This window comes from Actinia tenebrosa, unplaced genomic scaffold, assembly GCF_029948245.1.
Source record: "Actinia tenebrosa isolate PJP-AT-01 unplaced genomic scaffold, QUT_ActTen_1.0 PGA_scaffold0__85_contigs__length_37466705, whole genome shotgun sequence".
Classification (NCBI taxonomy): Eukaryota; Metazoa; Cnidaria; class Anthozoa; order Actiniaria; family Actiniidae; genus Actinia; species Actinia tenebrosa.
The window spans coordinates 36,260,498-36,287,326 of record NW_028292569.1 but is presented as its reverse complement, the minus strand read 5'-3'; the positions used below and the strand labels follow the sequence as shown (position 1 = coordinate 36,287,326).

At 35.6% G+C, this 26,829-nt stretch overlaps 4 protein-coding genes across 4 annotated transcripts in view; 2 read left to right on the top strand and 2 right to left on the bottom strand.

Moving 5' to 3' along the window:
* Positions 1-19: 19 nt before the first annotated feature.
* On the top strand, positions 20-7,092 carry LOC116294624 (3-hydroxy-3-methylglutaryl-coenzyme A reductase). Its single transcript, XM_031702261.1, has 21 exons — positions 20-247; positions 420-537; positions 637-724; positions 1,203-1,287; positions 1,377-1,589; positions 2,140-2,256; positions 2,471-2,583; positions 2,913-2,937; positions 3,231-3,866; positions 4,286-4,401; positions 4,477-4,558; positions 4,617-4,775; positions 4,861-4,946; positions 5,020-5,091; positions 5,173-5,278; positions 5,633-5,803; positions 5,879-6,019; positions 6,096-6,178; positions 6,248-6,323; positions 6,404-6,558; positions 6,727-7,092. The coding sequence occupies exons 1-21, from the start codon at positions 71-73 to the stop codon at positions 6,782-6,784; spliced, it is 2,877 nt and encodes a 958-aa protein (XP_031558121.1). The 5' UTR covers positions 20-70; the 3' UTR covers positions 6,785-7,092.
* On the bottom strand, positions 6,848-15,335 carry LOC116294625 (gamma-tubulin complex component 4). Its single transcript, XM_031702262.2, has 20 exons — positions 15,196-15,335; positions 14,531-14,657; positions 14,314-14,420; positions 13,867-13,920; positions 13,679-13,735; positions 13,385-13,464; positions 13,087-13,291; positions 12,502-12,597; positions 12,361-12,430; positions 11,619-11,743; positions 11,499-11,549; positions 11,262-11,367; positions 11,090-11,124; positions 10,657-10,744; positions 9,641-9,734; positions 9,367-9,544; positions 9,157-9,291; positions 8,963-9,079; positions 7,896-8,032; positions 6,848-7,814 (listed from the first exon to the last, which is right to left on the bottom strand). Exons 1-20 carry the CDS (start codon positions 15,271-15,273, stop codon positions 7,772-7,774), a joined length of 1,983 nt encoding a protein of 660 aa, XP_031558122.1. The 5' UTR covers positions 15,274-15,335; the 3' UTR covers positions 6,848-7,771.
* Positions 15,336-15,385: 50 nt separating this feature from the next.
* On the top strand, positions 15,386-17,196 carry LOC116294612 (small ribosomal subunit protein eS6). The gene is made up of 4 exons (XM_031702249.2): positions 15,386-15,454; positions 15,991-16,055; positions 16,219-16,285; positions 16,572-17,196. Exons 1-4 carry the CDS (start codon positions 15,449-15,451, stop codon positions 17,169-17,171), a joined length of 738 nt encoding a protein of 245 aa, XP_031558109.1. The 5' UTR covers positions 15,386-15,448; the 3' UTR covers positions 17,172-17,196.
* Positions 17,197-18,572: 1,376 nt separating this feature from the next.
* Positions 18,573-26,829, bottom strand: part of LOC116294614 (NBAS subunit of NRZ tethering complex) — a 46,873-nt gene continuing 38,616 nt past the window's right edge. Inside the window, exons 51-65 of the mRNA XM_031702250.2 lie at positions 26,697-26,763; positions 26,381-26,491; positions 25,913-25,988; positions 25,701-25,817; positions 23,262-23,322; positions 23,065-23,180; positions 22,836-22,937; positions 22,545-22,765; positions 22,331-22,448; positions 22,037-22,245; positions 21,658-21,952; positions 20,631-20,773; positions 20,371-20,497; positions 19,429-19,560; positions 18,573-19,330 (exon numbers count right to left, since the gene is read on the bottom strand). Coding sequence (XP_031558110.2) covers positions 19,028-19,330; positions 19,429-19,560; positions 20,371-20,497; positions 20,631-20,773; positions 21,658-21,952; positions 22,037-22,245; positions 22,331-22,448; positions 22,545-22,765; positions 22,836-22,937; positions 23,065-23,180; positions 23,262-23,322; positions 25,701-25,817; positions 25,913-25,988; positions 26,381-26,491; positions 26,697-26,763 — 2,198 coding nt within the window. The 3' untranslated portion in view covers positions 18,573-19,027. The remainder of the gene's footprint in view (positions 19,331-19,428; positions 19,561-20,370; positions 20,498-20,630; positions 20,774-21,657; positions 21,953-22,036; positions 22,246-22,330; positions 22,449-22,544; positions 22,766-22,835; positions 22,938-23,064; positions 23,181-23,261; positions 23,323-25,700; positions 25,818-25,912; positions 25,989-26,380; positions 26,492-26,696; positions 26,764-26,829) is intronic.

Here is a 26,829-nt window from a genome sequence, read left to right as displayed (position 1 = left end):
GTTGCGTCACTCACTTACTTAGTAACCTCTCGATCGATTACACGAAGATGAACCATAACTAAAAACTGCTATGAAAACTACTGGAATTACGAGCTTATTTTACACACACGGCTTTTTATGTGCCTCTCATCCTGTAGAGATACTACTACTGTGTATAACTGGCACAGTCTGTCTGCTAACTCTTAATATTTATGATGCTACACACGCTCAAGATTCGCTTGTTTCTGCAGTCACCAAGCAGAATAAGGTTCGTACAAGATACAAACATGTAAAGGGTTTTGAGCATGTTGAGAGATTTAGACGATTCGAATACTCCTTTTATCTCTTATCAAGTGCTTTTGTTGGGTATCAAATCTAAAGTAAGAACAATAGATTAGTAAGACTTTGACTCATTTGCTTAAGGATGTTATTGTTTACAGAATCACTTCCCTGTCAGCATTCATGTTCAGATCAGCGCCACAAGCTACTTCCTCGCTCTTCTGTGCGTATATTTACAGTGCAAAAAGATATTACATACTGGATCGACATATTTAGCTGGTAGGGACAAAATATAGATATATAATATCGCCTGTTACAAATTACATAGAAGAATATGTTATAGCTAGAAGGAGAATTCATGCTATTTTTCCATTCCAGTCATAGTTGGAATATTTCTGATATTTTCCTGTGCACTATATACATCCATCATTGGAAACATATTCAGAGGTGAACTATCTATTCTAAGGTAAGTTGATCAAGATGTTTAATTTTAAGACAAATAAGTTTGATCAATAAGGCTTGTTAGAGGGAACTACTAATCAAGATTCCTCAAGCACTTGAAATGTGATTTATATGACTGTGTAAATCTCACTGCAGGGGCATTGTTATGACACTGCAAGGCACTGCTGCAGTCCACTAAACCAATCTAATTATACAATAATTTAATCAATATTTAATTAATTAATGCCCAAAACAGGGGGCTAACAGACACATCAAGGTCAAAGCACTGCCGGACAAATCACATTGCATTACTGTACAAAAATCAGTGGATCAGATTATAGAAAATATCACAGTTGTGGCAAAGCAAGCATATGGCACTGAGCTTTTCACAGTAACATGAAAACAGACTGACAACTGAAAACAAACACACACTAAACATCAAGTTGTACTTCATGGAGCACAGCCTTAGATGAATTAATTATGAGTCTGTTGTTATATTACAGAGAGGCGATTCCTTTCTTCTTTCTGTTAAGTGATTTTGTTACAGTCACTGATCTGACTAAATTTGCCCTCTTATCAACATCATGTGTGAGTATCATCATATAACATATACTTGCATTGATCAATATACTGGTATTCAAAACTTACTAACCGCTCTTTTTCATTATTTTTTTTAGGAAGAGGCCACATCAAAAATAGCACAGGGTGTAGCTACATTAAGTCCATCTGTTACTTTAAATACTTTAGTTGGAGCTTTGGTAATTGGAGTTGGATCTCTCTCAGGAATACAGGAATTAGAAACAGCTAGTTACCTTGGTTGTCTTGCTCTAGTTACCCACTATATTATCTTTATGACCTTCCTTCCTGCATCTCTTTCTTTGTTTCTTGAGGTAATGTTATTATTATAAAGTAGATGTATCATAGACAGCATCACACAGAAACAAATCCCTGAGCATTATGCAAGTAGCCTCACATTCAAACCTTTTTGTGTGATAAGTAAAGCATATCTAGGAAGTGGGCTATTTTTGGGACATTAAACATTGGAGTACATCCTCTAAAAAACACCTATAATTTGGGGGAATAGAGGGTAGTGTAGCAGTAGTGCTCTTACCTCTGGGGTATTGGGTTCTAACACTTAGCATCACACATGAGTAGAGTTTTGTTACATCTCTCCTTTGATTCAAGGGTCTTTCTCCAATTTTCATTCCTCCTCAAAACTAAATATGCTAAATTCCAATCCAATCTGGGATTTAAGCATACCCTGAATTATATTAGCCTGGAGGCTGTTTCAGGGTACCAATAAATTCTGATGCTTTGCCTTGTTGGATTGATTGTATTGATGCTGGATATAAAGTGGAAGACTCTGTTAACCAGTATGTCTGAAACTTTTTCTTATAAATCAAGTGATGAAGTCATTAATATACTTGCTTTGATTGAAAGTTGTGTAACAGAGGTCAAAATCAACCGGCATGGCTGTTAGATTCATCCATTGATCTTGATGTGGAGGAGCACCAACAAAAATCAAATCCGTTATTACAGCATGTTAAGATAATTATGGTAAGCCAGCTATGCTGAACTAGGTTGTGAATCTAGATTAATTATAGTATTAAAGATCTAAATTATAATTGATCAATACCCTTATCAGTCACTGCAGAAGATGGTCAGATGAGCGAAACATTCTAAACTCGTAAAAGAACAAATTTTTTCTAGTTGTTTCTTACTACAACTGTGTGCCAAAATTGTTATACTGAAAAACCTTTTGTTTTAACAGTCTGCAGGTTTGTTGTATGTTCATATGTACAGCCGGTTAATAGTCAGTACTGATTCAGAGAATAATACCAATTATAAAACAAGTGGTTCACCAACTGCCAGTAGTATTTCAAGGTACAGTATACCTGAATGTTAAATCAGCTGTAGTGGATTAAGAGTTATCAGATTGGTCAATAAATATTATTAATAAATATTATCCGTCGGCTTTCATTTATAGCAGTTGAATTGCAACTGAAGGTTACTGACGTTAAATGTATTGGTTCCAGTACTTTACCTTTACCTTTATTACATTTCCACAATGAATGATGTTTTTTCATTTTTTCTACCATGTCATAAAACTTCAGAACTTTTTGATTTTCAAATCATCAATTAATGATATAATTATTAATTATCTCATGTTGCAACAATTTGGTGACAAATATTCTGGCATTGATTTTTTTTAGGTTTTTGGCAGGCAATGCAGAGGAGGTAAGTAGAACACAGTATTTAAAAAAGTAGTCTCAATAGTCTCACAGAACTTCACCTGCTCAAACAGCCAATCATGTCTCTTGAATTTGAATTATTTTCCCAGGAAAGCTACTGTAAATGAATAAAGTGTGAAATCTGTTTGTTTTTAATTATCCTGTGTCTTCAACCAAAATGTTTCATTTTTTCAGGCTTTTAGACTAATGTCCTAAACGTCCATTTTCAGGTCATAAGAAGTACAAAAAAAGTATGTTTTTTTTTAGAAGTTAATGATTTTCTTATTTGTTTGTAAACAGGTTGTAGCATTTGTATTAGCTTTATTAGTAGCTGCAAAGTACTTGTATCTTGAAAAAAATGAATCAAGAGTGCTGATTGATACAACATCAGAAGTGTCATCTTCATACAATGTAAAGGAAGCAAAAAAAGACAGATTAGTTATTGGATTAAAGCAAAAGAAAAGGATAAGAAGAGCTACATATACCTGTGGTGATGATGATTCCATTGATGAAGAAATAACTGAAATGCTAGATGAAAACACACAAACATCAGAGCAGTGTTTAGTAACAAAAACATTGAAAGCGACACTGGAAGATACAATGGAAGATACAATGGATACTAAAAAATCACCAAAGAACCAATCATTTTCATTCACTCATCATATACCAAAATGGAAACGATGTCATTCTTTCAATGATAGCTTGAGAGTCACTGTAAACGATAACCCCCCTAGATGTGTAACTGCCTTGGAGAAAAGCAATAACAGCAAAGATAACTTGAACTTCAATATTCCATCAGTTATAGTAAGCGAGCACCAAGATCTGTTTGAGAAACCTGTCATGTCTGGATGTATTGAAAGTGCTGGTTCTGAAAGAAGGACTTGCAGAGATGGTGTAAGGACAGTAGGAGAGTGTAAGAAAATAATGAAAGAACCAGTAAGTATTATGAAATTGGTCAAAAACTGTGCTTTATTAGTGAATTTAGCATGGTTGCTGACCCAAACCACATGCAAACAGCAAAGAAGGTGTCAGAAAATGACACAGCTGTTTTTTTCTTATTTGACAAAACTTATAAAGCAGCTTTTTACATGGTTCTTTAATTAATATAGCATGAAGGAAGTGACACACACTTATCTACAGCCCATGCTTCTCATCACACTTCTTTCTTGTTTACGTCACTTTCAGCAGGCAACATTACTGAATGTTAGATCATATTTAAGCTCAAACCCCCTGATCAACTTTGGGTGCAATATAATGTATATACATGCTTATTATATATTCTCTAAATTGGTTGTATGAGCCATCAAGCATATATCTTTATGTGTTTAACATTATACTTTGATTCTTTCCTCAAGGATGGTATATTTGATCTTACAGATGAAGAAATATGTTCCTTAGTGGATGAAAAAGTTATTCCATTTTACCAACTTGAATCAGCTTTAAATAATTTCCAGAGAGCAGTGCACATCAGGTTGGTTGTTAACTTTTGTCTGGAATATAACATGTTTGGCAACTGTAAATCAATTAATTACAACCCTCCTTTCAGACGGAAAATCACATCTCATAAAATAAACGAAGACCAGGATACCTTATCAGGCCTCCCATATCAGCACTATGACTACAAATTAGTGAGTAATTTTCTTTTGTTCAAGCATCCAAACGTTTTATTAAACCTTCTTCCCTTAGGTTTCAGGAGCTTGCTGTGAAAATGTAATAGGATATATGCCAATCCCAGTGGGTGTGGCAGGACCTCTCCACCTAGATGGAAAAACATATTATGTACCCATGGCAACGACAGAAGGTTGCTTAGTGGCAAGTACTAATAGAGGATGTAGAGCACTAGCAGTAAGTGTTACAGGATATTGGTGAAACCAAAATACTACTATAGATAGCTTGTTGAATGATTACTGTTATGCTTGTGTTTATTTAGGGAAGTGGTGGTGTAAGAAGTTCTGTCATAGGGGATGGTATGACAAGAGGACCTGTGGTACGATTCCCTTCAGCCATGCAAGCAAGGTACTAACAGGTTATTTGTTTACTGAGTAAATAGTGACTCCAATGTCTAACTATAATGTGTCTTGTCTTCTAGTGAGGTCAAGTTATGGTTAGAAGATCAACTGAATTTTGCAGCTATCAAAAAATCATTTGATAGCACCAGCAGGCAAGTAACTAGCTGAGCCATGTGCTGTAGTTTGCAATGAGTGCTGAAAACACTTGTGACTAAATAAAAAGTGCTTTACAGGTTTGCCAGGTTAAAGTCAATCAAGTGTGCAGTAGCTGGACGGTTGTTGTTTGCAAGATTTGTTGCCACTACTGGTGATGCTATGGGAATGAATATGTTGTCCAAGGTATTATATATATTGTATAGTATTGTATTGTATAAGTATTATGATCATCTGGGTGGATGTAGTCCTGAGAAGGACTGTTTGATATGACTGACGTTTCAACAACCTGAGCGGAAGTCATCTTCAGAGTTAAGTGAAGAATAAAGTCAGATTGGTCATATTTATACTGCCAGTATTACGATAGCCTAATTACCTGGATTACCGTAAGTCGCTGTTTCAGTGTTGTGGGTGGTTTTATTGTTTCTAATAAGCCTATTATACGGAGCCAGTAACTTAATTGAGCAGTATTATATATAGTTTTTAAGCATAAAAGTGCCATTTTAAGATATTCAAGCTGTTTTTGTTTCCTTTTGCAAGGGTACTGAGAAGGCACTTAAAGAACTTCAGGACCAGTTTCCAAGCATGGAAATATTGAGCTTAAGTGGAAACTACTGTACAGACAAAAAGGCAACAGCAATAAATTGGATAGAAGGCAGAGGAAAATCAGTAGTATGTGAAGCTATCGTGCCTGCACATGTGGTAACCAAGGTAGCATTAGTTATCATACATTGTTTTTGAAGAGAGAAAAAAATTCAATTAAAATGATGGATATTTTGTTTTTAGGTATTAAAAACAAGTGTATCAGCTTTGACAGAACTGAATACAAGCAAAAACCTGGTTGGTTCAGCAATGGCAGGTGCTATTGGTGGTTTTAATGCTCATGCAGCAAATATTGTTACTGCTTTGTTTATTGCTACTGGGCAGGTAAGCACATAATTAAGAGGTTATTACTTGTAGAGTCTGTTGGCAGCAGTTTTATATATAAGGTTCTTTACTACAGGATCCTGCACAGAACTTAGCAAGCAGTAACTGCATAACACTATTAGAACCATGTGGACCAAATCATCAGGATCTTTACATAAGGTAAACGTGGATGGTTTAATGATCTAATAAAGTATAACAGTTGTTTATCATCATATTATTTTGTTTCAGTTGCACTATGCCTTCACTAGAAGTAGGAACTGTTGGTGGTGGTACAATCCTAGCACCTCAGACATCCTGCTTACAGGTAAAGATATTGCCATTATAAGCAAAACCCAATGTTTTCCTAGAGTATGATATTAACTAGTGGATTTTAAACTGTTGTAGATGCTTGGTGTACAAGGAGCCTGTAATGAGGAACCTGGTCAAAATGCTACACAACTAAGTCGTATAATATGTGCTACAGTATTGGCAGGTGAACTTTCATTACTTTCTGCACTTGCTGCAGGACAGCTTGTACAGAGTCACTTAAAACATAACAGGTGAGTTTTCTGTTATCTTCTCCCTCCCCTCCTTCTACAATAATCTAACGCAAGAAATATTTCATCTGGGGCTCTTAGCATTAATTTCATGATTTTAAGGTTACTCAATAATTTCCCCAGATTCAACATTTTAAGGTTACTTATTTTAAACCATTATCTCTTCCACAGATCAACTATCAATTTATTTGGAAGAGAAGAACCAATGAAGAATTGTGCTGTTTTATGACAAACACCCTTCCCTAGCCATTCACAATCGTAACCTTCTATCCTGTAGGACAGCAAGAAGAAATGAAAATAAACGACTTTATTTAGCTTTTGTCAATCTAGAAAACATAATATGAAATTCTATTTTAGGAATAATTGATACTAGTTGAAATATTGTAAATAGTGTTTTACTGCTTTATTTCCTAAATTGTATTGTAAATCATTACAAGAAATAGTTAATATTTACATCATTTATGAGAATAACCAGAAGACAGATAAGAAAGCTTATGTTCAGCAATATTAAATTATTATGGATACCTTATTATTCAACAGATTGTGTATACTCCAGTTTCAAATTGTCCGTTACTCAGCATCAGCGTTTACTCCTCAGGCCTGCGTCCCATGGTCATGAATTTCAATGCAAACCCTTACCCTTGCCCCTGTGTTTTAACCTTGATATCTTTCCACATTGTCAAGTGTGAGAATAATGTGGGAAAAACCTTTAGTGTTAGAAGCTATAAAATCATAAGCTTTAGCAAACTTACAGATTGAGCAATGCTTATTCCATTCTGACAGCAACAAACAGTGGTTGGGCAGTTGAAAGAATAAACAAATCATTAATAACGATAAGATGAAAAGAGTTGTGATATGTTTTGCTTTATGAAGGTTTTGTCTTTTGATTTCACATGTGACATGTTGGGTTTACTGTTTATTCTCACAGGTTTTTATTAAATTGGGTTTAGAAATAAGGTACAGGTGTATGTGCCTACCTTAACTTGTTATTTTAATACTGTTTATTAATAACTCTTTTTAGAGTGAGCACAGTAAATCCTTGAAACTTTAGTATAATACTAAATAGCACAATTTCATGCAAATTTCATCGTTTTTTATTGTTTAACTAGCACTATTTTGTAGTATTTAGTAATTAGTGTTTCACGGATTTACTGTGATCACTCTATCATATTTACATACAGTATTTGTATCAAAACAGCTTTGTTTGTTCCATCTGTCAGAAGACTTGTTCACTTGAAGAAGGTTCTTCGGCTTTCCAGCTGAAATGAAATTACGATTTTTAGTGAGTGAAAAGCTGTGTGCTATCTGGTGTTTAAATCATATAAGCAGTGATACACTACCTTGAAGGAGATGAAGCACATGAGAACTGCTTGTTGAAGTCAATGCGTAGCAGAAGCTGTGCAAGATGTGGGCTGGCTTGATGACTACGAACACTTGATAGAATCTTGAATAACAGGTTGGACTGACGTTCATAGTTCTACATAGCACAAATAGAGATTAAGGTATTAGGATACGAAAAATGACGAATTGCTCGAAAAAAAAATTTTTTTTTTAATTTCGTAATTTTAAACTGTTATCTTTCATATGTTTGTGAAACTTCTTGCAATTTTTGATTGGAAAAGCCAAAATTTTGAGAAAAATCGAAATCGTGACTTAATCAAGACCGGAAATGTACCGTCGCTTAATATATGCACATCTGTCATGCTCCTTTGTCATCGTAAAAAGATCCTACATTGCGATCGTCCAGAACACCAGATAATTTGACAAGTGATGACAAAATGGAAGGCTCAAGGTGTTTTGGCCAACACCATCGTGGCTCCCTGCAGCTTCCAGCTCCAAACAAAGAAATGTGTTTTTCTCGAATCTTTTTTGCCGCTAAAACCTCAACTTCAAAAAGCTAAAAGTCCCTTGGATTTCATTCGATTTTTTTAAAATTTGGAGGGTTTATAAAGTAACTTATAATCCAAAAAAGGGTGTCTCCGAATTTTTTACTCTAAACAACACTCCAAAAGCGATCGCTGAACTTTGATCAAAAACAGCGAGAGATAGAAAACAGATATCAAAAATCTGGGACACCCTTTTTGAGCTTATTATCTCCTGAGTATGTTAAGCCATTTTTCGCAAACATAGCTTAAAATCTACGTGTCTGTTAACGTTTTCACTGAGGCATGGTCAAATTTCGCTTCGAGGGCAATAATGTGAACAACAATAAAAAAAATCGTATTTTGAAAATTTCTTCATAAACTATATTTACTCAGCTTTCAGAAAATGTATACTTTGTTTGTGTTATACTATAAAGCCAGCGCGTTATTTAAGTTTGCGCGCATAGTGGTCGTAAACGTATCCTAATACCTTAACATAATAGAATAAATCAGTCATGCATCACAACTACTTTATTAACTCCCACCTTTGAGATGTCATACAATTGTGTCTCAATCCTTTCCGATATTACATCGGTAATCTGTAACAACAGAGTGCAGTAAGCTTGGCATAAGGATAGTATTTCCTCAAGGCAGTGGGCTACCTGTGGTTAAAGAGCAACAATAAATACTGAACCAGCTGACTAAGGAAAGAGGCAATCTCATGTAACTATTGACTTACAGGTTTCATAAGTAGGAAAGATTGTGCCATCAACGTGGTAATGAAATTATCATGTGCCAAACGAATGGATTCAAAATCTCTTGTATTATTGATTTTATCAATCAGTTGTGTGTACTGTGCTTCCAAAACATCCACCTGGTACAATAAGTAATAAATAAATAAATATTAGACATAAATAATTATTATTATCTAATTGATATCTGTGGTTACCTGTAAGTAGTACTGTAAGTTGTCAACCAGAAAAGCCATATGCATCCTCAGTAGCCAAACTCTAGTTAGACTTGAAACATTGGTCTGGTTCTTGGATGCCATGTGTTTTGCCCAAGCTCCCTGTAAATCTTGTTGGGTTCGTTTAACATTTAAAAGATGACGAAACATCACATTGTACCTTGAAAATTTAAAAAACGTAAAACTGGTTATCAATTCTTTTCGGAACTAAGTTAGGAGAGAGAGCAGTGACACTAGAAAGAATGAAATAACTTACTTATCCAATATAGGTTCCTGGAAAAGAATGTGTAATGGCCACTTGACATTGTATTCAAGCTTCAAACAATCCCAACCACTCACCACTACTTGATCTGTTTTTTTTTAAAGATTAAAATAACAATAAATTGTCTGCGCTTTCTTCCAACCATTTTCTAGTTACACTTATTTCAATAAAGTTAGTCACCAAAAACCTAGAAAGCTGAGATCACTGAGCATCACGGGAAACTTTTCATATCAAAAAAGCATATATATATACAAAGCTTTTTTAATACAAACTGCAGCTCGATGATGCTCAGAAGAGGTAAGACTGTAATCTGTAAAAGATTCGCAAGTCCATGAACAGTATTATCAAGCGGTTGAATGTGTAAAATGAATCTACCCATAATCCTTGTCGGCCTCAGCTTTATAGCTTGTCAGGTGACTAACTTTATTGAAATAAGTGTATACAAAAGTAAGGCTAAAATCAAATGTTGAAATTTACATGATCCCAACCTCTTTAGTTGGGATTGACTCATATAATCAAGTTCAACTGACCAAGTCAAACATCAAACTTATTTATGTTGATCTTAAAACAAACAAAACCAAACAACTCATGTTTAATGTTTATGCTGTCAGCGGTTACACAATCATAATGCCAGTCCATAATCAAATCATGAGCTGCAGCATTCAACTGCAGCAACCATGTTGACACTGCATGCATGGTGACAAAGAATAATTTAAATGAGAGCAAAACATACATGATTTATGCATTTAGATCGACTCATGTGATACGACATTTGACCCCAAGTTGATCTACAGTCATTCTTCCTGACTGAGTCAGTCATGAAGATTGACTTAGATGGTCCAAATTCAATTGGTTGAACTTAATTGGGTCAAACTTATTTCAAACAATAATTAAGTTTGGCTCATGTGAAGTTCGACATTTGACTTGAGCCTAAAACTAGCAATTTGAAGTCATCTTCCAGTTTATACATTGAAGACTAACAAAATGAGCAACTTCGAAGACTAACTAACCTGGCATAGATTTTTTTTTGCTTTGATACATATTCATATCCACATTCAAAGTGAATAAAGCACCACTTTCCTCATCATCATATAAAAACTAACAAAGGAAATGTCTGTTAATTTTATTGCCATCCCAGACAGTAAAAAATGTTAAGGGAGTTGGCAGTGAGATACACAACTACAAAATTTGTTATGAGCATTGGCATTTTAATGTGCTGTAGTTCCAAAGGTTATCAATATCCACCCCCCGAAAATTCAATTTTCTTCCATACAAACTTTGTAATTTCATTCTGTCTTTGTGAACTTGCAACTAAATGACTTTGCACGACAAGTTGCATGATTTACTGCACATTAACATGATAAATGATGTCTTATAGCTGTTGTCCTACTGGCAGAAAAAAGTCTCCTTTGTGCCTAAATGTTAGTAGTTCAAACTTCTTACCTTGTGTAAAACCTGCTGAAAAAATGCATTTGCATCTAAAAAGGAAATTGAAAAAAAAATTATTAACTTCTGCCTTACATGGCAGATGACTACTAACAGACAAACATTAGGCCTGTATCTAACTGCTGTTCAAATAATCCATTATGAATGAGATTAAAGTTCTCTTGATTACCATGTGATGTGTTTCCTGAGGGAGGAACTTTAAGCAGTTGTTGAGCCTTTTCAATCAATGCAGAGAATAGTTCACCTCGACCAAGAAGAAAAAAGTCTTTTAAGATCTGTTAATAATATAAATACTACTATTACTCTTAGCCTTAAAATGGCCAGTGATCAATATTACTCTTTAATCAATAAATTAAAGGCCTTAGACTCATTGTGAGAATTAATGATGAATCAAATGAATACAAACCTGCAGATGTCTGAGAAGTTGGGCATCTTCTACCACAAGTTTCCACAAATGCTGAAGACAAATAAAAAATCTTAGAAAAGGACAGATATATGTAATGCGGAATCATGGGAGATGCAGTACCTCAGCAACATAGGTTCTTATCTTGTCCATTTCACTTTCAAAAACTGTTAAACTAAACTTAGGTCGTTGCTGAAGGGAATAGAGAGAACGTAGAAATTCTTCCTCTTTCTCATGAACAATTGAATCTATTTTTTTTCAAAAACAAGAAAACAGGATTAGTCACAAAAGAGTTATGGTATATCCTTTTTGAAGTGGGCCAGGGTGTGGTCTAGGTGTCAACTTTACTCTTGCATCATTCATTTTAATTGCTGTAATAAACATAAGCTCTTTTTTTCAAATTGGAAAATTAATTAATTTATAATACACTCTACAAAATTACTCAATTCTGATTGGACAAGAGGAGTACAATTATTAAATCCCAAATTGTACACTGTAGAGTCCCAATTAAGTTGCTCAATTTTTTGAGTGTATTATAAACAAAAAATCATAATTCAGAGTTCATAGTCTTGAGTGATGTCTTGAAAGTTCTGAAACTGAATTCGCCTAAAGGGTCATCCAATCTTGAAAACTTTCAAAACATCACTCACCCTCTACTGCCTATAAATTCCAAATTATTGTACTGGAGATCATGCAATTTTTCTATACCAATAATAATAGATAAATGAAAGAATTTTTTTATCCAACACAAAAATGAAAAATGAAGGGTTTCCATTAAAATCAAAGAAATAATAAAAACAGTACTATTACAAGGAGTATTTATTTAATATATTGCTTGTTGATCTGACTTGTTTAGTGTGCTTACTTGTTGCTGTAGACCCAATTCCTTGTTTGGCTTCTTCAAACATTTTGACAGAATCCCCCACAAAAAGGATCTTTAAGAAAGGGAAAAAGTAAAAGCTAACTCTAACATCCATCATTGTTTATTTTATGTACTGGATAATACCTTTTCAGCCACTCTAGTTGGGATATAAGAAGGCAGCATGTCAGCATTAATCTTAAATTGCCATAATACAGGAATACTCTGCTTGTCCTCGCCTTCCTATTAAGAAAAACAGAGAGCAAACCAGATCAAACAGTTCAATAAAAAAAGATTAACAGGATCAAAACTGTTATGACTTTTCACCAGCTGGTTAGCTCAGTTGCTTAGAGCATCCAAGTGCTGGCAGGACCAACACTTGGGTCTTAAATGTAACTATGATAGGCCCTGTCTCCTTAGGGTTAGCTAAGCTATAAGATATAAAGGGGGATATAAAGGAACCTAGAGTTGGATTACTGGTGTAAAAGTATGGGATTGACTCCCAGTTCAACAGCCATCCCAATTTGAAGGCATAACATAACACTAATTTACTAACAATTCACTCAATCTCATGATTATAAGCTGCATGGCTTTGAATATCACCTAATGTGCAGCCCCATAAAGTCCCCCACTGGTCTTTTAATAAATCCAAAGTGCATTGACATGATTTATGACATTTCCCCATCACATTTATTATTTTATAGTTTCAAAATATTGTTATTCCCCAAATACCATGATCTCTGACAATTGTTTTCCTGTTACTCCAGGAATACCAAGGTCATTGACCGTAACACCTTCTGGGACATTTTTTGAAGAGTCTATGTTTTGGGATGTTACTCTGGTGATAAGAAACTCATTGTTTCTGTCTGTTAGTAAACCATGTAAGAGCCATGCACTCAGCTGTTGATATAACACACCATGACAAATAAACAGAATCCTGTTGTAAAACAAGAAGAAAGTATGTTACATTATATATCATTATATATGTATTATTTCTATTTTCAAGTATCAAATATATTTATGTATTTACCTTTCCATACATTCTTTGACAACTGGTATACCGCAGATAGAATTCTGATATAAAATGTCCAACAATTTACATCCTCCAGCCTAACATCAAAATAATGTAGTAAACTATCATAGTAGAGTGCAAACAATATAACCATGAAACTTTAGTAATACTAAATAGCACAATTTCATGCAAATTCCATTGTTTTCTATTCTTTAATTAGCACTATTTTGTACTATTTAGTAATTTATAGTGTTTCAAGGATTAATTGTTTGCACCCTATATAAGGCTATTATTAATGGATGAACCTCATACCTTTTGAGTTTGAATTTGATTAATCAAGTTATCCAATGCAGGAAATAAAACCTGATACTAAAAGAATAAATATGTAGCAAATTAGAGTAAATTAATATCATTTTGCAATGTATTGCAGAAAAAAGCAAATAATTGTTTACTTTGTTTTATTCTCATTAAATATTAATGCAATTTAAAAACATGGTTACCTTTTCTAGAGAATGCTCCACATGAGATAAAGGTAAGCAAGGATCTTTTAACACCTGTTAAAAAACGTGTAAATAAAAATTTATTACACATTTAGGGTCAATATCCAAGTGATAAATTCTTGAACAATACTCATATCTTCATTGAAGTAATACAATATCATTAAGGCAATTTAAAAACTGTAAATTCTATTTATTTTATCCAGCTTAAATCTGTAATATTATAAAAAATTTTTTACATGTTATAAGAGCTTGATATCTTTTTTAATTGCTGGTTTCCCATATAATATTGCTCACTGAGTTGCTCCTTCGCAACATGATTTGTTAACTGAATATAACCATATCAAGCCATTAGGGTTACTTTTCATCTGCTGTATTATGAGGCATGGTTTAGGCTGTTTTATTTTTTAAAGCGGATAATGAAATGAATGTACAGTCAAATATTTGTACCTTGCCCTCTAACTCCACTAAAACTTGTCTGTAGTCATGCAGTACTTGATCAAGACCTGTAGAAAATGCTTGGATATACAATCCACAAGAATTGTATACATCACAACCTGAAATATAAACAAATTCAAATAAATCAGTTTAAGACCTAATAATGTATTATATATAAGCTTACAACCTAATTTCATATAAGGTGCAACAAAATGAGAAACATACATACTTTCTACAACAAGACTTGAATGTTTTTTGATAAATTCTTGAAAGCAGCAATAGTATGATCCAAGTCGGCATATTCTGTTAAGAAGAGTTACTTCACAGTCATGAATAAATGGTATGTCTGCAGCAACCTGAACAGATATTAAAAATAATATTAATAACATCTTGATTTAATGAGGGCATAACGCCAATAGGTATAAACCTATCACTGGTCTATCACAAATCATGCACTCTGATTGGCTGAACTACTAGTGGTATATTAGTGACAGACCACTAAAAGTAATAAATGCCAGTTTTTAAAACCAGAAAATGCCAGAAAAAAATTTTTGCAGTATAATTTCATATTTGTTCGTATTCACATATAGAAACAAGAAACACCAATGTGTTATCCATACCCCCAACCCATGAAGGAATTATTTTTAAATTGACATTAATTATTAGGAATCTCAACTCAACTATTTCAGTTTCTTATCAATGATATTCTACTATTTCACTTGTTCACTATTATGCATGTACCATTTTTTTTACAACAGTTAACTCGCTTCTTCAAATAAGCCCGAGTTAAGGCCAATGGGGGCTCACTTTGCTTGTCGACCTTACTATAAATTGAGAATTAAGAAATTTTCAATTCATATAAAAATTAATTTCTCTTTTCCCTATGCCACCAACCTTTAAACCTTCTTCGAGCTTCTGTACGAAAATACCCCCAGTATCACCCGACAATGCTAAAAGTAATTCGTGTAGCATTTTTTGCCCTACAAGACAAGCTGCTTGGACAATTTCAACATTACTTTGTCTGCCATTTTGGTTGTCACTAAATGACATGCGCAGAACAAAGGACCCACAAGGCTTTGCGCTCCTCACGTCGTCCTCTTTTCCCTTGCTTCTGTTGAGGTTTCTTCTCGATAGAGAGAAGATCAAAATGAAGGTAAAAATAACACTTTTCTCTTGAGTTTAAGGACAAAATGGTACTGACAGAATAAAATATAATTATTGTTAAATATAAAAGTCCAGTTTTATTAGAACGATGGGTCTAATATCTCTTATTATGAGACGGATTGTTTTTACTTTCATAGTCGTGAAAGGCTGGTTCTAGTAATTTATCCATTGGACTAAAATCGTATATTTTTCAATTGCGACAATTATTGTATACGTTTCAAAGCTGTTATTACGATACTTATAAAATTACTCGCTTAAACACATGTGAAACCTACTGTCTTTGAAATGCATTCGTATATAGCACTGTAGTACAGTGTTCCTGTACTTAGTATCCCAAATATTATTCAAGTTAACATTTATATTCATATTCTCGAAAACTATCATGCTGTCTTTGCGTGGAGGTTTTCAGGGGAACCATGCAAGCCAGTTAACCTTGTAATATGAGCCAATGCATATATTGTTGACTTCATTTTGCTAAGAAGAGTTAATGTTGGTGCTTATTTTGTTTTGTTTTTATTCATTTAGCTCAATATAGCTTATCCAAATACTGGCTGTCAGAAGCTCATTGAAATTGAAGATGAGAAAAAAGTGTAAGTGGAAGTATAAATAATCAGCTCATTGGAGAATATAATACATTTATGTAAAATTTTGTTTGTCTTTGACAGACACTTGTTGAGCTAGCTTCAAAAAGTTTGTTGCACCATATAAGATTATTATAAGACTAACATAACCCTATTATCTGTTTTTCTGTAGGAGAAGCTTTTATGATAAACGAATGGCAATGGAGGTCCCTGGTGATTGCCTTGGCGATGAATGGAAGGTAAAATTAGCATGTTGATCTAGCAGTCACTAATGTACTCCAAGCACCTTTTGGTACTTGCTGAAAATATCATAGTTTGACGATCGGGAACTTGTAGATTTTCCCTATTTTAGCTTTAATGACACATTGTGATTGGATTATTTACATGAAAACAAAGGCAACCATTGTATTGTTACATCGTGATGTACCCTATATGAGATACCAGTTGCAACCATTCAATTTTTGTTTTTGTTACTTTGAAGTTTATGGTTGCCCCTCTGTAACTTTTGGATTTTGGTTTTCACAGGGATATGTATTCAGGATCACTGGTGGGAATGATAAACAAGGGTTTCCAATGAAGCAAGGTGTTATGACAAACGGTCGTGTCAGGCTCCTGCTATCAAAGGGACACAGCTGCTATAGACCACGTCGTACTGGGGAGCGCAAACGCAAGTCTGTCAGAGGATGCATAGTTGATTCTGCCCTTAGCGTGTTGAGTCTTGTGATTGTGAAGAAAGGTGAACAAGACATTCCTGGTCTTACTGACACTACTATCCCACGGCGTCTTGGACCTAAGAGAGCAGGAAGAATCAGGAAGATGTTCAATCTGTCTAAAGAAGATGATGTGCGCCAGTATGTTATCAGAAGACCACTTCCTGAAGTAGAAGGAAAGAAGCCTAAGTCCAAAGCACCCAAAATTCAGCGCCTCGTTACCCCAGTGGTACTCCAGCGCAAGAGGATGCGCATGGCCCTGAAAAGGCAAAGAGCAGGAAAAGCCAAGCAGGAAGCAGCAGATTATGCTAAACTCTTGGCAAAACGTGCTAAGGAGGCCAAGGATAAACGACATGAGACCCTCATGAAGAAGCGCAGAGCATCCAGCTTGAGAGATTCTGTCAGTGCTAAATAACATGTAATAAAGTAATTGAGCTTCATTGAACAAGTGTTTTTTGTGTACCATTCATTTTAGTTTTCCTTTATTCCACCATATTTACTTTCATAATTAATGAAAAGTATATAAGCTTCTAAGATATGGCAAACAGTATTCAACAGAATGATTAAAAAGGATGCATGTTTTTGCAATTTTTCTTACAACTTGTCTTGCAATTTTGTTGTGCAGTTGCATCTGCAGGGCAATGTTTCATGCATCACATTTTATTCATTACACAAATGATCTTGTTTAATAATTTATGTACAATAAAACATTGGCTGTAATAAATCGTTTAAAAGAAAGTTGCAGGAATGGTGTTACACCAAGCAATGTATGGCAATTTGGTTGTGGTAAACAACTCGATTCTATTTTCTACAGCATTTGCAGCAACAAAATTGTAAGACAAGTTGCAAGGAAGATTACCTTTTGTAACATCTCAATACACACTTCTGCAAAACTTTGTATTATGAAAGCAAAGTTGATGAACACTAAGATATGAGACTGGTATGCATAAGCCATAAGATTGGAAAATATAGCAGATTAGTAGTGGATATTGGCAAGAAGTGTTGGAGCTGTATCCCAGCTGCTCTGCTTTCCCTGTCAGAGTATGTCTAGTGGTAAATAATATGGCCAGTTCATGTTATTAGAAAGGGCAAGGCAATCTACAGGGGTGGTAAAAGGGATGACAAGTCACCCCCCTGCTCAAATTTCTCAGTATATCGTTAGTAACAGCATAGTTAATGTAGTGGAATGGTTGGGAAACCTATTGTTCTAGGTTGTTCGACTTTATCCATTATTATATGTTGACCCTGCACAGAGAAATAAAGTTGCTCCGTTTCTTCATAGTATTTGGGAATATATAAAATTTTAACCTTAAAAAACGCTCTAAAATACTTATTTGTTAATTGATCCTATATGATTAATGCAAATTGTTTATTGAAAAGGAAATTGCCTTTTTTCATGCTTTCTTATTTATCATCTAGTAACTTAACTGTATCTGCGAGGAAATATTATTTGTGTTTTTGGTCATTGAATGAAAGTTTTCACTTCAAAATGTTCATACATGAAAATAATGATACCAGTTTTTTCAGCCATACTTGCTTTGGTCCATTGTGCAGGGTCAGCATCACGTGATGGTATGATTCAACATCAAACACAAAACAATAGCTTTGTTCTATGGAGTTTCCAAACCATTCTGCTCCATTAACTATGGTAACACTCAACCTCCAATTGCTGGTAAAGCCTTTGTAATAGACCCCCATGCTAAAAATTCCTGGATCCACCCCTGATCTTTTTCTCATTTTCGGGCATATGATATGATCTTTCTTCTTGACCAAGGTACCAGGGTTAGTATTCATTCACATCAGCCAAAAGGACCTATTGGAATTTACCAGTTTCATTTTATTGTTTAACACTCAAAGGTTCTTTTGGTCTGTGCCGGTACGAGTGATAATGAGTTACTAAGTAGTTATTAAGCCTTGTTTCCACTCTATAGCTTTTAAAATACATTTAACCCCTGATACAATACTTTCAGTATTGATGCTTCATATTTCTTCATTTGAACGTTGCGCCCTTATGAAGATTTATACTTCCATTATGTTACTGAATGTGACGTCAGCCCAGGCTCCATTAAATATGCAAATTTTGACTGGTTCTCACAAACAGTAGTTAAAAAGCACCATCATTAAACTCGAGGTTTCAACAATGTTTATTGTAAATGTGATGTCTCATAATGGCTAGTGTTTAGTAATAAAAAATTAAAATTGTGGGATCCTTGCACTTATATCACAATATGACAACACCGAGAATAAACCAACGACCATCTTTGGCTAAATCTATCTTTTAAGCCACTCGGAGAGTGTACCTAACGCACTGTCTAATGTTCTTAATACTACAGGTACCCTATGGTAGCTCAACAATAGTGAGCCTGCTTCAGCGGAATAACCAGCAGACTGTAGTTGAGCTGCTACCTTCTTTACGCATACACCCTCAACACCACTCTCTTTCTCGTTTGACCGACTATTTCCCAACACAAATTTGAATAAAGGCTTTAAGAAAGGTGTTTTTGCTACTTCTGGTGCAAGGTTAGACAAAACCAAACTCTCTAGAAGTTCGTCATCACAAGTTTCTTCGTTTACCTGAAAAAATACATATATCGCATCAACATATGGTTTCAATTATTAATGATTATTAATTGTTTTTAAAAATGGTAATGTGCAGAAGTTTGATTATCTACCGTTAAGTTTGTCATTCGTGCTATTACTGCATGATGAAGTTCTTTGTGCCCAGTCCTAAGGCCAAACTTGAGCGCAACTACATCTGGACAGCGACTGCTGCTTAGTAGAATATCAAACACGTAGTGGCAGCACTGTAAAAAAATGTTCATCCATTAATCACGTGACAGTCTTCATACTAAATTTAGGCTCGTTCATAATGTATGCGGGTGTGAACGAAACCCCTAAACATACAACAACTTGTTGACCGGTTAAAAATTCGTTGGGTACCGTGTAAACACAGCCTGAGTTAGTAGTGCCAATTCATTGGTTCTTACATCTCACCTGGAATTTGGTGTGAGTGATTAAAATTTGGTGTGAGAGATTAGAATTGGAATTTGGTGTGGAGGAATTTGATGCGAGTGATTCGAATTCGATGTGAGAGTTTTGAATTCGACGTGAGCGTTTTGAATTCGGTGTGCAGAATTTTGAATTCTGTGTGAGCGTTTAGAATTCGGGGTGAGCATTTTGAATTCGGTGTTACAGTTTTGAATTCGACTTGAGCGTTTTACATTAACTGGTGTGAGCTTTTGGAATGAGGTGGAAGTGTTTTGAATTTGGTGTGGTGGAGGTTTGAAATTTCTGTGCACTTGTGGGCCACTGTATAAACTAGCGATACTATCCTCGCCACTCTAACCTGGACCACTCCTGATTCATTCAACCAATGTCGTTCACAGAACCTTTAGTTTTTAATGCGCATTTTGAAAACAATTATTTCCTCCAGCATGGTCAGTAAACTATAACAAGCTTTGGGAACAAATCTCGTCCCCAGAGCCTGCGTCTCTCTTGGTCAGCACCAAGAAACGAAGACCGTTTGTCATAATCCACCATATTTATCAAGATAGCTGGTAAAATTCACAGCGTATGTGTTATGTCTTCTGGACTTCTTGGTTATATCTATGTACCTGCACTCCAAGCGCTGTAGAAATAGCAGTATTTTTCATCAATCCTAGGAAATGTTGTCCATCATCACCATACTCTATCATCTTTTGCATTAACTGAATCCAAGGATTGATCTCTGGATCATGTTCACTGCACAATAAGAAAGCTTTAATTATTGGGCCAAAACTTATTGAGCACACGTATTTTTCATGTATCGTGCTTGGAATATAAGCAAGGAATAGGTATCATTTTAAACATGTTAATAATAACTAAATACATCTACCTGAGTTCAGTTGCTGCTAAAACAGGCCATATATGAAGAAGTGTACCAACTGATAAGAGTTCTTGCAAGGAGGTTGCTCGCTTTAACAGCTCCATAAATAAATCGTGCCTTTTCCCGTCGCTATCGATATCGTCTGGCAAGAGCTAAACAAAATACACCCATTAAATAATAAAAGAAGTAAATGCTTCTTGCCGCATTTGATTACATCCACATGCTAATGATTTGCGCTATACAAATAATATATATTATTTTTCGAAGTTATTAAAAACCGACAACCGGTTGGCTCGGTTGGCCGGCGGACCATGGAGGTCGCGGGTTGGCACCCCTGGGCAACCAGCTCTCAGGGTGTTTAAATAGGTGAGGAGAAGTTGCTGCCTTTGTTTCTCTATCTACAAATGGTTAGAACTTCGCGTCTTCGTGGATAAAGACGTAAGACCGGACTTCCCGTCAGCTTACACTCTCTAAACCCGTATAAAGAAAGTGGACGTTAAAGATCCTGTTGTATCATTCGTGCAAGAGTAGGGGATTGTCGCCCGGTACAACAGCCTGGACTTGGGGACATCAATAACTAACAAACCCTCGTGATTGTAAACTGTATAGCCGTCCGTCAAGTCCCCCAAAAATAATTATTGAAAAATGGCCTTTATGATTATTTATAACCATCATTTTCTCGATAAGAGGTTCAGGGTACTTCGTTTAAGGGGCACCACGTAAAAGACGCGTGGGGGGGGGGGGGGGGGGGGGGGGACGAAGAGTACATTCTTTTTAAGCACAAAAAACGACCCTTCCCCCTGGATCCGTCCTTGCTCCTGTTTTTCTCACTAGGACAAACCATATCCACTTTCGAGGTATTTTTTCCGTTTTTATCATCATCGTCATTTTTTTCGTCATCGTCGTCATTATTATCCTCATGCATGGCCGTATAGTACTAGTTTTTTATCTTCATCTTCGTGATTAGTATGCCCGCACAAGTGAGTTATTACAGGTTACCGCAAAATATTGTTACCCAAATTCACTTTGGTTTTACCTCTTTTTTCCAATTTGCAGTAACAATGGCTTCTGTCTGATAGAAAAGAAGTAAAAATGTGTCTTCCCCGCTAAAATCAAAATAGCCTTCCAAAGTATGTAACACCGCAGTTTTCACTTTAGCAGGTACGAGTACATTAGCGCAGAATGGTCGCAGAATGGAAAGGACGTCCTCTTGCGTTACCAGGCTCCCTCCGTTTTTGATGTGACTGCTGACCGTCATGATGATGTTCTCGAAGACCTCCATGACATTTTTCGAAGGACACGACGTCTTAAACGATGTGTTTTCTGGGTCGCTGCCGAAGTTAACAAAAATTATGATTGCATTTTTGGGGTATTTTACTAACTAATATGAAATGTACCCAATGTGCTCGGCTTACCTCAGCGCATTAAGAATTCTTGTTAAACAATCTTGAAGGGCATGAATAACTCTCCAAGACTGATGGGTTTGTCGGGAAGCCAATCTGAGCAAATTGTTTGCACTTTCCAGAGATACACCATTGGTGATCATGTTTGATACTAAGGTATTCATTAGATCGGGTGAAGAACGGGTGAGATCGTACAGGCGAGCGTACTGGGTATTATTATCCTGTGAAGGTAAAAACAACAACACATTCACATCCGTATCCAACGACGTTGATCAGTTTGTGTCTGTTCATATAACTGTTCCAAACCTCATCCAAATTAATAAGTTCGTAGATTATCCCATCTGTCATAGACTCGAGATGTCTTGCAGACTGTTCTAGATGAAGGGCAACTTTCTCGTACGTCATTCCATCGCAGTTTTCTTGTCTGTGGACAAAGTACTAAGTAAACTAAACAGGCCGGCTCTTATGAGAGAAACTCTTATTAATCTTATAACTCTGTTTTGTTTGTTCGAATACTGACCTCAGCTCTTCGCCATCTGGGACACCTTTTTTCTTAAGTGCTGCATCCTGCTGGCGTACAAATCTAAGTGACCTGTTGACTATATCTACTCTTCTTTCTAAGGGTAACGTATCCACAGCTTGCTCACTGAATGTCATATTATCGACCAGTTTAACGAGGTCTGTAGGGGTTAAACGTGTAAAGAACTTATGACAAGCGTCGTAGCGATGAACCCAGTCGATCTGTAAAACAACATCAAATCCTTTAATATTAAATTTCAACCGGCTTTCAATGGCGGGAGTTTCCTTATACCGTGTCATCCTGCCCGTTTTCTTTTGATTTCTGTTCTCCTTTCCAAAAGAGGTTCTCCGTAAAGGTTCGAAAAACCTCGCTCGGGCTGATGAAGCCTCCATCCTGGAAAAGATATTAAAGTAAGTACAACATATTTTAGTACATCCGCTGAGAACATCTTCATCGTCAAACCACAGGATGACAATTAACTAACGATCGACAGCTATACACATGTACATAAGTAGCTTGCCTTTGTAGGAATCTTAGATCCCAGTTTTGCAAGTAAATGAACATTGCTGCTGCTAAGTACAGTGGCCATGACTTGTAAAGGTGATGTACCGAAAATAAGTTTCTTGTAATCAAGCCCTGTCGATGAATTACACCAAAGAACTCGTTTACTATACTATTTTGTTCAGTTGACTAAGATTTAACCAACTGTATAGCTACCTGGTGCAGCAGACTTCAATTTCTTTAGAACTTTGACATGCGTTTGAGCATCAAGTACATCCTGCATTAAACACACAAGTCAATCAGATATAAAATGGCACTATACTATACCTTTTTTATATGGTACAATATACTTGGTTGGTTCTGAACCAACACCACCTTATCGGTTACAAAAACCGAGGTTTCTCTTGCATCACACAAAAATAATCGGGTTTATCGACGAGACAAGACGATTCAATGAATAGACTTTTGTGTGGACAAGAAAAATTCTACACCTATTTCAAAAAACATTGTCGGTCACAAGATCTAAAATAGGCAATCTGAGACTTAATGGAATGATTGTTGTGTCTTTGATGTTTTCTGGCTAAGATACGAAAAATCACTGTTTCCAACTCAAAGGGCCTACTTCATGTTCGCATTCTAAAAAGGAAACAATTTGCAGCGTGCCACTCAGTGTTAGATTTCAGATTTCCGGCCACCGACAACATTTTTTGTAATAGGTGTATACGTAAATGATGGATCAAACCTAGCCTCCTCCGCAGGCATCTTTCGTCTCTTTTTTGTTGAATTGGGATTCCTGTGTCGCGAATTGGGATTCCCTCATCTTAAAGACACAGGAAGCCCAATACTCAAAAGGAGAGAAGAGACAAGAGAGATGCATGCGGAGGAGTCTAGATCAAACCCGCGGCGACTGGGATACAGTAACCTCGTATCATTTCCTTTTATTACCTACCGTGTTACATAATAACCTGTACTGGGATAAAGTAACCTCGTATCATTTCCTTTTATTACCTACCGTGTTACATGCTAACCTGTACTGGGATAAAGTAACCTCGTATCATTTCCTTTTATTACCTACCCAATCTCGTACCCAGAGCCCTTATTTCTTACTACGCATTCTCGACGAAATAATTGGGCTCTGGAAAACTCCAAACCGGAAGACCCAGATTCTGGGTTTCTCGCACATGCGCATTATGACACACTAGGTAAATTCAAAATGGCGGACGATGTTCAACGAGCATGTGAATTGCGCTTGGGAAATCACAGGTAGCCCAAGCTTGGTTTCTGTGGTGTCCTGTTATAAGGAAATGTATGGGGAATCATCAAAAATTTCAATAAAATCATCAAAACGTGAAATAAAGCCTCGAAATTTTACCCTATCATTGAGAAATAGCACTTCTTTCGCTCTGCGTGGTTATTTTTTGAATTTAGCCCGTTTTAAGGATTTTTTTCCCCACCAGTAAGAAATAAGAGAAGGTTGGAAACTCGGGATCCAAAAGCGAGCCATCACGAGTCTTTGAAACCTCGTACGTCTTCGAATTTTCTTTCCAGCGCCAAATTTTAGTCATGACTCTTTTCTCACATCCCTATAGAACCGAGAAAGTCGTATTAGAGATTAGTCTTCGCGTCTTTAAGCCATGAAATTTGCCTGTATTCACATACTACCTCGCTTGTTCTGACCCGTACTTGGAGCTCACTGTACACCAGTTCAACGGATTTCTTTCGGCAACCGACCCGAGGTCACGCCGGAAGTCTTCGTATCGTAAATGCGGATTCGATTTGGATATCGTATTTCTTCGAAATTATAAGTTAAATACTTTTGTATCTTAGGCTGTTAAAAAATACACTCACCATAATTTTCGAAATTATAAGTTAAATACTTTCGTATCTTAGGCCGTTAAAAAATACACTCACCATAATTTTCGAAATCATAAGTTAAATACTTTTGTATCTTAGGCCGTTAAAAAATACACTCACCATAATTTTCGAAATCATAAGTTAAATACTTTTGTAGCTTAGGCCGTTAAAAAATACACTCACCATAATTTTCGAAATCATAAGTTAAATACTTTTGTATCTTAGGCCGTTAAAAAATACACTCACCATAATTTCGAAGAAATACGATATACAAATCGAATCCGCATTTACGATACGAAGACTTAAAACGGGCTAAATTCAAAAAATAACCACGCAGAGCGAAAGAAGTGCTATTTCTCAATGATAGGGTAAAATTTCGAGGCTTTATTTCACGTTTTGATGATTTTATTGAAATTTTTGATGATTCCCCATACATTTCCTTATAACAGGACACCACAGAAACCAAGCTTGGGCTACCTGTGATTCGGGACGCCATATCGTTTATTTTCCCTAGTACTGTAATTCTTACTTCCGGTATCTTTCTTTGTTCTCGAGAACCAATCACAGCACAGGAAATATTGGAGTTTTCCAGAGCCCAATTATTTCGTCGAGCATGCGCAGTAAGAAATAAGGGCTCTGGGTACGAGATTGTTACCTACCGTGTAACATGCTAACCTGTACCGGGATACAGTAACCTCGTATCATTTCCTTTTATTACCTACCGTGTTACATGCTAACCTGTACTGGGATACAGTAACCTCGTATCATTTCCTTTTATTACCTACCGTGTTACATACTAACCTGTACTGGGGCATTTTTCTCTTGACACTGTTGCAGTAACATGTAATAGTATATCAAACGAGCGTGCATTGTACCATCTATCGTAGGGTAAATATTGTTCATCATCCTAATAGAGGTCTACAATAAGAAAAGTAACATACTAAATAAAAGTAGAAAATATTCTTTCATGTACTCTCCTATCGTGAATATGTAAGAGATGGAGCAAATTATACCTGAACAGGATCTTTCATCAAGCAAGTCATCATTTCTAGACGATTTACGCGATCTTGTATTTCCTTGGTTGCCATTCTAATAACGATAATGACAACATAATTGCAATATTAATAACAACAATAACAATAACAACGACAATAACAACAACAACCGACAATAATAATAATAATAATAATAATAATAATAATAATAACAATAATAATAATTTTTTTTTTTCAGAAGGTAAAAAAAACCAGGTTAGTTTATATTAATCTCACACTTGGCATTTTATAAAAACAAAACTATGAAAGAGGTAAAATAGTTGAATTTTTAAAAATATATTCAGTTAAAAATCGCAAAAGGTAACTATTAATAAATACAAACATCCTACACGAAAATATAACATAATAATGAATTTGTTAAATTATTCTTATACTAGGCTCACAGACTATTTCTTGAGTGCTGTGCATGGCTCATATTAGTCTTACCTGCTATCTGAAAACAGCCACTCTAGATGACCAATCAGGACTTCCCATTGAGATATGTCATAACGATCAGCCAATGATATTGCAGTCGTAAACACATTATCTTCAACTGTCCTAATAACCGAAAAGTAGGATAATTTAGTTTCTATGTGTGCATTGCCTGATTTTTATGTAAACTTTTTAGTAAATTGATCACTTTATCATCATTGCTCCTCTGTAGATCAAGCTCATCAAGACTCATCCTTTAATGCCTACGTTAAATGCTTTGGGTTCAACCTTTAGTGACTGTAACGTTGTAGGCAAAGTGTTCTTTACTTACATTGCCAAACCTAAAATCGTTTCTTTCTTATACTCCAAATCACGTGCAAAACGGCCAATGTCCACACCTTCAAATAAAATACAAATTCATTTAAATTGGCGAAACATATAGCAACTAACATTTTGAATCAAAT